This window comes from Mesoplodon densirostris, chromosome 10, assembly GCF_025265405.1.
Source record: "Mesoplodon densirostris isolate mMesDen1 chromosome 10, mMesDen1 primary haplotype, whole genome shotgun sequence".
NCBI classification, from domain to species: Eukaryota; Metazoa; Chordata; class Mammalia; order Artiodactyla; family Ziphiidae; genus Mesoplodon; species Mesoplodon densirostris.
The window spans coordinates 33,824,841-33,836,881 of NC_082670.1; the positions used below are offsets into that span (position 1 = coordinate 33,824,841).

General features: G+C 50.3%; 1 protein-coding gene across 1 annotated transcript; it reads left to right on the forward strand.

Annotated features, from left to right (window-relative positions):
- Positions 1-4,214: 4,214 nt before the first annotated feature.
- Positions 4,215-11,583, forward strand: TREM2 (triggering receptor expressed on myeloid cells 2). Its single transcript, XM_060111446.1, has 6 exons — positions 4,215-4,335; positions 5,800-6,150; positions 7,534-7,624; positions 8,380-8,610; positions 8,676-8,830; positions 11,570-11,583. Exons 1-6 carry the CDS (start codon positions 4,296-4,298, stop codon positions 11,581-11,583), a joined length of 882 nt encoding a protein of 293 aa, XP_059967429.1. The 5' UTR covers positions 4,215-4,295.
- The last annotated feature ends 458 nt before the right edge of the window (positions 11,584-12,041 follow it).

Genomic DNA, 12,041 nt, shown 5'->3' on the forward strand with positions numbered 1-12,041 from the left:
ACTATACTACAGAACTACAGTAATAAGACAATATGGTGCTGGCACAAAAACAGAAATATAGATCAATGGAACAGGATAGAAAGCCCAGAGATAAACCCACACACTTACGGTCAACTAATCTATGACAAAAGAGGCAAGGATATACAATGGAGAAAAGACAGTCTCTTTAATAAGTGGTGCTGGGAAAACTGGACAGCTACGTGTAAAAGAATGAAATCAGAACATGCCCTAACACCATACACAAAAATAAACTCCAAATGGATTAGAGACCTAAATGTAAGACCGGACACTATAAAACTCTTAGAAGAAAACATAGGAAGAACAGTCTTTGACATAAATCACAGCAAGATCTTTTTTGATCCACTTCCTAGAGTAATGGAAATAAAAACAAAAATAAATGAATGGGACCTAATAGAACTTAAAAGCTTTTGCACAGCAAAGGAAACCATAAACAAGACAAAAAGACAACCCTCAGAATGGGAGAAAATATTTGCAAATGAAGCAACGGACAAAGGATTAATCTGCAAAATATACAAGCAGTTCATGGAGCTCAATATCAAAAAACAAACAACCCAATCAAAAAATGGGTGGAAGACCTAAATAGACATTTCTCCAAAGAAGACATACAGATGGCCAAGAAGCACATGAAAATCTGCTCAACATGACTAATTATTAGAGAAATGCAAATCAAAACTACAGTGAGGTATCACCTCACACCAGTTAGAATGGACATCATCAGAAAATCTACAAACAATAAATGCTGGAGAGAGTGTGGAGAAAAGGGAATCTCTTGCACTGTTGGTAGGAATGTAAATTGATACAGCCACTATGCAGAACAGTATGGAGGTTCCTTAAAAAACTAAAAATAGAATTACCATATGACCCAGCAATCCCACTACTGGGCATATACCCAGAGAAAACCATAATTCAAAAAGACACATGCACCTCAGTGTTCATTGCAGCACTATTTACAATAGCCAGGTCATGGAAGCCACCTACATGCCCATCGACAGACGAATGGATAAAGAAGATGTGGTACATATATACGATGGAATATTACTCAGCCATAAGAAGGAACGAAATTGGGCCATTTGTGGCGACATGGATGGATCCAGAGACTGTCATACAGAGTGAAGTAAGTCAGAAAGAGAAAAACAAATTCCCTATATGTGGAAACTAGAAAAATGGTACAGATGAACTGGTTTGCAGGGCAGAAATAGAGACATAGATGTAGAGAACAAACGTATGGGCACTAAGGGGGGGAAGTGGCGGGGGGTGGTGGTGGGATGAACAGGGAGATTGGGATTGACATGTATACACTGATGTGTATAAAGTGGATGACTAATAAGAACCTACTGTATAAAAATAAATAAAATAAAATTCAAAAATTAAAAAAAAAGAAATACAAGATAATAAAAGAACACCAACTGAAGGGGCAGCAGAGACAAACGAGGGGTTTTCAGGACAGGTGAGACTGTGCCCATGTGAACACGGAGGAAAAAATGGCTCTGGGGTGGGAGGGTGGTAGAACTTAAGGATACCGGAAGAGAGAGGACATAGGTGAGAAAGCAAGTTCCTGGGGATTGTCAAAGGCAGGGAGGTGGGGAGAGAGAGACAGAAAGAGAGAGAGAGAGAGAGAGAGAGAGAGAGAGAGAGAGCAGTCATCTTAGAAAAGGAAAATGGAAATCTGGGATGGACATAGACAGGAGGAAGAAAGAAAGAATTTAGAGAAAAATATATTGAAGAGGGAGGAAAATAATGCCAGCTCCTTTTTTTGAGCACTTGACAATGTGCCATACACATTTACATACCCAGATAGTGAGGCCACCCGGAGAGTTAGGAAACCTGCCCAATAGCTAGTAAATAACAGAGCTGGGCTTACTCACCGTAAGAAGCAGAGCCTGTGTGCTTCACCCCTACTCTGTAGTTTCAATTTCTGTCCCACTCAGCCTACCAATCCTACACTCTGCCCCATGCTCAGGCTAGACATCTTCCCCTGCCCCTGCCAGATCTGGATCACCCCTGATCCAATCAAGTGGCAGGTGAGATTCCCTACACCTATGATGTCTTTCACCAGGTTCAGTGCCTGGGTCCCTTCTTCTAAGCTCCGGTGTTCTCAACCAGATCTTCCCTTTGGCTGGACATCCTGCCTCACTATGGCCCCTGGACAGGGGTTGAGATCTTTAGCTTAGAAAATATGAGATCTTAATAATGGGAGAATGGCCTCAGCTGGAAGTGGCAGAGAGTGACAATGCAAATACAAAGAGAGAGGTGGGAGCACGTCAAGTCTGTGAGGGATGAGAAGTGAGAGAGACTTTGGGGGTGAAAGGCAGGGGTTTGGATCCAGGAAGATGAGATCAAGCAAAAGCAGGACAGGACCAAAGAGGGAAGTGGGAAAAGGAAATCTTAAGTGGCTGCTTAGCAGCAGATGATGTTTGTAGGTTCTAATGTTTGTGGTTGGCGGTCCCAGCTAAGGGTGGAGTGGGTACCAAAAGTCACTCTCTCAAGCCCACTTCTCAGGCAGGGCTGGGCAGGGGATTTCCCAGGTTGGGCTGACGGTGTGCCTGGATAGAGTTTGAGTTGTTCCAGTTTTGAGAGGCTTATTTCCCTGCCAGTTGTTGGCAGCCACACCCTTCCCCATCCCAGGGCCTGTCTGGGTGCTGGCCATGGTCCTGACTGGACTCTTGTACTTCTCTGGCCGCCCAGGTTGGCGAGAGTGGGGATAACAAAGAATCTGAAAGAGGCTGAGGATGTTCACATGTGTTGATCTTGATTTATTTCTAGGGAAGGAGGGGGAGGAGAGCGGTGTATTTGAGGATAGTGACGATTTGGAAGAGCTGCTCTAGGCAGTTTACTAGGAAACTTCCAGACATTCTGAAAAGGATTACCCAGCAGCTGTGAAGTCTTAGCCAAAGTTAGACATCAGGAGTATGTCAGGTGTCCAGTCATGCCTCTGGTTCTAGGGCTTCCCTCAGCAATGGTCACCGCTGTATCCAGGAACACTGAGGCTCCAAGAGACCTGAGTTCTCCAGCACATACATGGTAGTTGAATAAATGCATGCATCCGTGAATGATGGCGTTCAGCTGGACTGATGTAATAGAGAGGAAAAGATCTCTGTGCCCAAGTGTGAAGTGGCAGGTATCTTTGAACTCAGATTTAGCACAAGGAAAGGAAGGACCCTGTGCTTGGGAGTGGGGTGGTGCAGAAATGTTCCTATGCTCAGACATGAGAATTAGGGGATTGAACTACAAATGAGCACAAGCTAAGAGAAGAGAGAGTTTGATGTGCACATGCTGTGAATTCATATGCATGAATTGGCAAAGATTTCTTGGTGCCTGCCCTTTGCTATGAGGCTTAGAGGAATAAAAAATACGCTTTTCTCAGGTAGGAAGGATGTGAGAAGAAGAGGTCAGAATGGAGCACAAGTGGGACAGAAAGTAAGATAAAGATTCATGGGATTTCTGAGTTCTGCTTCTGCCTAAGATACAGAAAGCTAGAAACATTTAAAATAGCACCAAAATCATGACATACTTAGATAGAAATTTAACAAAATATGTGCAAGATTTGTATGCTGAAAACTATAGAACATTGGTGAGAGAAACCATAGAAGAAATATGTCCATGGATTGGAAGACTCAATAGTGTTAAGATGTCTAGTTCCCTCCAAATCGAGCTATAGATTCAGTGTAATCCCATCAAAAGCCTAGCAGGCTTTGGGGAGAGTGTAGGGGGGAGAAATTGACATACAGTGTCTAAAATTTAGATAGCAATGTTACTAGAACAGCTAAAACCATTTTGAAAAGGAACAATGTAGTTGGATTACTCACATCACCTGATTTCAAGACTTGTTATAAAGCTACAGAGAGTAGTCAAGATGGGGTGATATTGGTAAAAGGATAGACACATAGATCAATGGAACAGAGTAGACAGTCAAGAAGTAGACCTACATGTCAAGTGATCTTCAATAAAGATACTAAGGCAACTGAATGGAGAAACGGTAGTCTTCTAAACAACTGAGAAGGCTGGTACAGGCAGGACAGTGGACTGTCCTCTTGGAGGTCTGGGATCCGCTGCTGGGTTGCAGTCGTGGCTCCTCCTCTCCTCTCCTCCCCCACCCTACTCCCCCTCCTTGAATCATAAAGTCAGATCCCAGTCCTGCTGATTGCTCAACCTCCAGTAGCCAGTTCCTGTGGGCAGTGCCCGACGAGCCTGACCCTCTCCTTTCTGCAGTTCAAGGGAAAGACGAGATCTTGCACAAGGCACCCTGCGTCTGTCCTCCACAAGGGAAGGGTGACATGGAGCCTCTTGGGCTGCTCATCTTGCTCTTTGTCACAGGTAGGATTCCCTCCCTCCGCTGCCTCCTTTCCCTCTCCTTCCTTGAGTATATGGCAAGTGCATGGGTGGGTAGGGAGCACTGAGCCAAAGTGTGAAGATGGCTGAAATTCTCGGCATGTCCTGCACCCCCTCTTCTCACTGTGCCCCATATTCTTCATCATCTCCCTCTCTCCCCAGCATCAGATTCTTCATGTACACGGAAGTGTCAGAGGCTGGTGGATTCGGACACCTAGAAAGGGAAGGAGTTCTGATGGTGGCATCTCAGGCACTAGCTATTAGTTGGGGGAAGTTCTGGGGGGCACTGGTAAGAGCCCCTAAAATTATGAACCACTTAACTAGTCCCAGAAGAGTAGCAGCATGGGAGGGAGAAAAGAACCTGGTACTGGCAATCTGCATCTTTCCCATGCTCTGAAGGTCCTCTTGTCCTCAGCCCTGGATGGGAGGTGAAGGGGCTAAAGATTTTGTGATTGAGCTGGGGGGACTGGCACCCCAGGTTCTTGCACATGACGGCCTTTTCTCGTTGGGGAAGGGTGCCTCTTGCTCTCCCGGAGCAATAGACATACCTGGGTGAGAGGAGAGACTGTTCCAATGGAGCTGGAGCTTCTTGGCTGGAGGTGGAGTAGGGGAAGGGGGATGCGTTGGCCTGCCCAAAGGCAGAGGGATGGTCTGGGTAGTATGGAGGGGGCACTGCTCACCAGGTCTCTCTGGTTACAAAAGACAGGTCACCAGCTCCCCAATCCTTTTTACAAGTCTCTGTCACCATGTGGTTCAAGATGTAGTTGAAGAGAGGGGAGGCTAAGGCAGAGGGCACTGGGTGATTCTCTTATAGCCCCTGCCCTGGCAACAGACTGGCACTCTAAGCCCACCCCAAGGAGGGTCCCTAAAATAGCAGCCTCATGTCTCTCCCAAAATAGTTCTGAGACGCATCCCTCTTGAAAGGGGAACAAAGGCACAGAAATAGGGAAGCTGGAAGCTAAAGGTCAGAAAGAGGAGAATGCAGTGCTGGTATGAGCGTGGGCAGCTGCAAAGTAAGCAAGGATGGTGGGCGTGGGGAGGGGGTGCCCAGCCCCACGTGGGACCAGGCCCAGGCCTGAGAGGGCCACTGGCCCTGCTCTCTTGAGATGGAGTGGGAGAGGGGAGGGCTTGATTTCATGTGACAGGAAGAACATGAGCGGACTAGGACTGGAGGGAACATCAAGACCAAATGTCTCTGGAAATAGGCCCAGAGAGGGTCAGTTATTGCTCTAAAGATGTCCAGCAAGACCAATGGTGATAAAGCCAGATCCAGGACCCGGGTTTCCTGGTTTTCAGCTTCCTATAAACACATACCTGGGTTATGTCACCTTCTCCCAACCTGTGTAAAGGCCTGAGTTCCTTAAGTGCAGGATTTCTGTCTCTTCTGTTCATTGAACATAGTAGGTGTTCAATAAACACTTGGTAAGTGAAGGAATGTCTCCTCCCCAGAGCTATCTCGAGCCCACAACACCACGGTGTTCCAGGGCATGGCAGGCCGGTCCCTGAGGGTCTCCTGCCCCTACAACTTCTTGAAGCACTGGGGGAGACGCAAAGCCTGGTGCCGCCAGCTGGCTGAAGAGGGCCTGTGTCAGCAGGTGGTCAGCACTCACCCCTCGTGGCTGCTGTCTTTCCTGAAGAGGTACAATGGGAGCACGGCCATCACGGACGATGCCCTGGGTGGCACACTCACCATTACGCTGAGGAATCTTCAAGCCCACGACGCTGGCCTCTATCAGTGCCAGAGTCTCCATGGTAGCGAGGCCGACACCCTCAGGAAGGTCCTGGTGGAGGTGCTGGCTGGTGAGTGGGCAGCTGACTGCAGCGTGGCCTGCCCTTGGGTCTGGGGTCATCTTTAGTGTCTGAGCACAGGACCGCCCTCAGGGCTTTCGGGGACCCTGGGAAATCCCACAGTGTGGATCTTGTCCCTCCCCACCCCACAACTCAGGGTCACCTCAGGGTCACTGTGGATGGTTGTGCAGGTTGCTAACTGCACAAGGGGTCACAGTCCACCCCTGCTGTCTCTCTCCAGGCTGTGCTCCCTGGTGGAGGACTGCATCACGTGCAGGAAGGGTACAGGTCTCTAATTTGCACAAGGCGCTTTATGAGCTAGCTGTGGTCCTGCTTCCCCCAAACAGCGTTACCCAGTTGGCATCTGGTTAGGACGTGAGCACTGAGGTGGTCCTTAAGGAGTAGGAGGATATTCATCTATTCCTTCACCCAGCCACCCAATGGACCTACCAACATAGATTAAGCACCAACCTGGTACAGAGAAACAACCCTAGAAAGGAACACTGCTGTGACCCTGGGCAACGTGCTTCTCCTCTCTGGGCCTCCATTTATGACATGACAGAGTTAAAAGTGCTTGGGGGTGACAGTCATTGCCCCAGCCTCCTGCTGCTAACTGCTTGGGATCCTCATTTTAGGCTTGACTAGGTGAGATGGGCAGTGGTGGGGTCCTTCTCATCCCTGAGCTTGCACAGGGGATGCCCTTCAGGAAAGCTTTCTGTCTGTGTCCCCAGAACGTGATTGTGTCCCAAAGGAGAACAGATCTGAGGTTACGTATCCCTTTTCTGACTCTCCCCTTGTCCAACCCCTCTCCCCAACATGGCCCCTCATCATGGAAATGAAGGTTGAAAGTAACATTTGTCTAAGGTGGGGAGGGTCGGGGACACCGCCTGCCTTAGACCCCAAACCCTACCTCCATGAGAGTAGGGGGCGAGGACACACAGATTTTCAGCCCTATCAGGGTCTAAGGCTCAGCTGACTCCCAAGAGGATAGCAGGAAAAGAATAACAACAACAACAACAACAACAACAACAATAACAATAACCCATAGCTGGTATAGGCAGCTTGACTGTTTACACAGGACTTTCAAAAACACCCATTATTTCGTTTGATCTTCCTAAAGACCCTGTGTGATGGGAGGGTGGGAGTTGCAGTTACTGAGCTCCTGTGAGGGGATGGGCACTACACAGGATGCTTTCACTGTATCCTGCAACACTATTATTAAGAAGGTGTTCCTAATTGCCCCACTTTACAGGTGAGGAAACTGAGGCTCAGAGAGGTTAACAACTTGATCCACCCAGGGCCATGTCCCAGAGAGCCTCACCCCACCCAGAGAGGTTCTCCCCACTGTGGCATCAAGGAGGGGGGCTAGAAGCTCACAGGCTCTGTCTCCCACAGACCCCCTTACTTACCAGGACCCTGGAGATCTCTGGATCCCTGAGGAGTCTGAGAGCTTTGAAGATGCCCAGGTGGAGCACAGCATCTCCAGGTAAGGTGACAAGTCTTTCCTAAAATCCCTGGGCAGACCTCCACCCTGCAGAGCCAAGGCATGGGGTGGCAGCTGGGGGGTGGCATGTGCCAGGAGTACAAATTCCACGGCAATTAGAACACTAAAGTGTCTGCATATGATCTTGTCTAAACACCCCTCCAACCAGCCAGTGTGTGTTGGTATGACTGTGCCAGTTGTTAAAATATTGCAAAACTTCCCTAACAGTTTGTAAGTAGCTGCTGCTCCAAGACTCCTGAACGGTCGGCCTCCCACCCCTTCCCCTGGCAGCCCTCAGACATCTCCACAATTCAGCAACAATGAAACTTTTAGTATTTTAGTACAAAACTGGTACCCTCAGACCCCTGCTTCCCTGATGGGACCAGAATCAGTTCCGACTGGTTCTTGATTGGTGTTTAAACACTGTGAGTATAACCATGAAGTGCACATGTGCATGCAGACACACACACACACACACACACACACACACACACCATACTACACCATCATGCAGAAAACTGCTCAGCAAGGGAGGTAATTGTTTAAAAGCAGTCAGCAGGCAGATCCATGCCTGGAACTCAGGTCTCCTAGCTACAGGCTCCCCCAAGCCCCGCAAAGCCTCATCCAGGGATGGTGCTGGATGGGGAGATATCCTCAGCCCCCGGAGCTCCTGGTGTCTCCCCATTCCTTCTATGAGGGCAGATTCCAGTCTGTGGGTCCCCTCATGGCCTCCCACATGTCCTCTTTTTTTCTCCAAGGAACCTTTCTGAAGAGAGCCCCTTCCCACCCATTTCCATCCTTTTCCTCCTGGCCTGCATCTTTCTCAGCAAGCTTCTGGCAGCCAGCGCTCTCTGGGTTGCAGCCTGGCATGGGCAGAAACGGAGGACACCCCATGCCAGGGGGCTGGACTGTGGCCATGACCCAGGTTACCAGCTCCAAACCTTGACAGGTGAGCTTGGCGAGTACGGTGGCGGCTGGGGGCTGGTGAGGTAGGGCTGAGAGGGGCCGAGTGAGTACTCTGTCTGTTGCAGAGCTGAGAGACACGTGAGAGGAGGACCCACGGTGGAGGAGAGGCCCGGGAGCGGTCTGCACGGACCACCCCAGCCTGCTGCACACCCGCCCCTTGGCCACCAAGTCTCCTGGTTCTGCTTTTACAAAAGGCCACTCTGCCTGTACCCTGCTTCTCCTGGCCCCTGGAAGCAGGGATTTGTGCGTGTGTGTGTGCATGTGTGTGTGTGTGTGCATGGGAGGTGGGAAGGACATCTACCAACTTCTGGACATTGGACATTAAACACTCTCACAAATAAATCCGAGACTTCATGTTTAACCAATGGTTTAGGGCATCATGAAGGTCTTCTCTTTTGCTACAGGGCTAGGAGAGTGAATTCAGATGAGGAAAAGATAAAAGGTCTGGCTCCTTGGGGCCTAGGGTCTTAGGATGTCATGTCCCTCCATTCCCACAGGCTCCAAACTGGCCAATCGTTTTTTTTTTTTTTTTTTTTTTTTTCTTTTTGTGGTATGTGGGCCTCTCACTGTTGTGGCCTCTCCCGTTGCGGAGCACAGGCTCCGGATGCGCAGGCCCAGCGGCCATGGCTCACGGGCCCAGCCGCTCCGCGGCATATGGGATCCTCCCGGACCGGGGCACGAACCCGTATCCCCTGCATCGGCAGGCGGACTCTTAACCACTGCGCCACCAGGGAGGCCCTGGCCAATCGTTTTATTCTTCTCTCTCCCTCCCAGAGATCTGATTACCAAGCGCTGCCTCCTCCTGTGGAATTTCGCTAGCACCCTCTCCTCACCTCCTCCTGCCTCCTGTCCATCAGTTCCCTAGGATGACTGCTGGGCCCCCTGCCCCAGGGCCCCTTCCTCCCTCCGCCGCCCTCAAGTCCATCCAATTCCCAGCTGACTCAAACCTCTAGCAAACCTAGAGGTCAGCTTTTATCATGTTACTCCGCCTCCGGAGAAATGGCAAGGGATTGGGTCGCAGAGTGCAGCGAGCCAGAGCTGGGGACTTCTGGTGCGAGCCCCTTACCCTGTGGAAGGAAAACTGCGGCTCAAAAGGGAAAGGATTTACCCAAAGTCCCTCGCAGAGCCTGGAAATCCTACTTTCACTTGGCGTTCAAGGTGTCCTTCCCTCTAGCTCAATCCTACTCATTTATTTGTATATTTATTCAAGAAATATTTTCTGTGCCAGGTACTAGTCTAGGCATTGGAGACACAACAGTGAACAAAACAAGCAAAGATTTCTGCCCGCACAGAGCCATGTTCTAGTGGGAAGAGAGCAGACAAACAGAGTAAGTCAGTCAGTCAGTCAGGCTAGGAGTACGGGGAGTGCAGAAGGCACGGGGGATGATGCAGTTCTGAAGAGTACTCAGAAGGAACCACTTGAGAAACACTTTGAGGAAGCAAGGGGGGAAGAGTATTGGGGGCACAGGGAACAGCCGAGGCAGCTCAGGGAACCTTATCTCTCTCTTCAACACACACATGCCACCTGAGGTGGAGTGAGGAGAGTGGGATGGAGACTACCCTGAGGGTGGGTTGCCCCGAAGAGGAGGAAACAAGTTGGCCACATCCTCAGGTTCTCTGTCCTGGGCCTCAGAGAGGTGGAAGCCCAGGAGCCCCTCTGGCCATGGCCACACGGGGCTGCGTTGCCCCCTAAGCTGGGGGTGGGTACCTGGGGTTTTGAATCACTGGGAAGGAGCCCCTGATGCAGTCCTGTGTTCCAGCCTCATGTCAAAACATCTCTCCCCTAACTGCAGTCCTGCCCCAGCCCCGCCTCACCCACTCCCTGCTTAGGCTGCTCCGCTGTCTCTGTCCCCAGCTCCAGGTCTCTGGTCCAGTCTGTGTTTCCCTGGTGTCCCTGACTCAGCGGCACATGAAACTTCCCCATCGGGTCCTGGGGCAGTCGTCTCCTTCCTGCAGACACAGGCACAGTCTAGGAGCCAAGGCTGAGCAGAGCCCAAACTGAGCCCCCTGCAGCTCCCTCGCTCCCGCCCCGTCTGGGCACCGAGGGTGATGAGATGGAAGGGGAGGCTCCAGGATGTGCCTGGCGGTGGAGTGCCGCTGGAACTTTCCTCCCCTTGGGAGCTCAGCCTTTTCTCCTGCCTGCTGTGCCATGTCAGAGACATCTACCCTGGGATTCGGATTGCCATCGGGATCCCCTGCCTTGGACTCTCTGGAGTGCACACTGAACAGAAGGGCTTTTCCAATTTCAAGTTTGCCTCCTACTAAGAAAACTTAAGCAAATTCCTTAACTCCTCTGAGCCTCAGGGTCCTCACATGTGAAAACAAACAAAAAACCCAACACCAAACGAAAACAAAACAACCCTACTCCGGTGTGTTTTTATGCGATTGAAAGGAATAACATTAAAGTCCTGGCCGGATGTGTGGCACATAGTAGGTCCTGGATGAGCACTGGCTTCCTTCCTCTTCTCTAATGCCCAGTGATAGGACACCTCCCTGGATCCTGGCCACCTCTGTCCTAGGCACGCAGCAGCTACTGTATCTGTTTTAGGCACTCAGTAAATATTGAAGAGAGGTCTCCTCCTCACACAACGCTCCCACATGGCTTGTTAGTGTGAAAACAATTTTCTTATGGGGAAATCAAAGAAAGCCTGATACATACTGGCAGGACAGATATACGTACTTCCATATCACTCACTGGGGAGACCCAGCTGTCCAGTTAGCCAGAGACTCTGCCAGTGTTAGCACTGAAGGTCCTGTCTCCCAGAAACACCCCCAGTGCCAGGTAAACAGGGACAACTGGTCACCCTATCACCATGTCCATGAGGCTCAGCTTAACGTAGAAGCCGGCTTTCTCGGGCTCCTGATCCCATTTTCCCATTCTCAACTCCCTTGCTCCTGGAGGAAGGAGAGAGGCAGAGAGAGGGGAGGAGGAGAGAAAAGAGGACAGAGGAGGGAGGGTGGCTTTTTCATGCCCCTTTCCAGGTGTGACCATCTAGGTCAGAGCAGTGTGTCCTCCCAGCCATCCCCACCTTGACTGCTCCTGTCTCTCTGAGCACTGGTGCTCCCCCGGTGTCAGCAGGTTTATTACTCACATTCCATGCAGGATCCCCAAACCCCAGTTCTGCACAAGGTGACGTGAATGAGGGCCAGATGTTCCCTGTGCAGGGAGTGGGTTTGTGTCATAGGACAGGAACCCCAAATTATGAGACTTGGAGCTTATATAGAACATCTGGCACGTTGGCCCTTCTTCCTCTCTGGGGAGGGAGGGAGGGAGGGAGGGAGAGAGAGAGAGTGAGAGAGAGAGATCTTTACTCTGGAACATGAACTAATCTTCTCCAGGGAGGGAGGGGAAGGATGGAAGCAAATCTCTCTGGAGCTGACACACTGTCTCTAACTCCCAAGGCATGTTTGCTCTTCAATCGCCCTGGAACAAAGCTTGTTCAGTGCCCTTTCC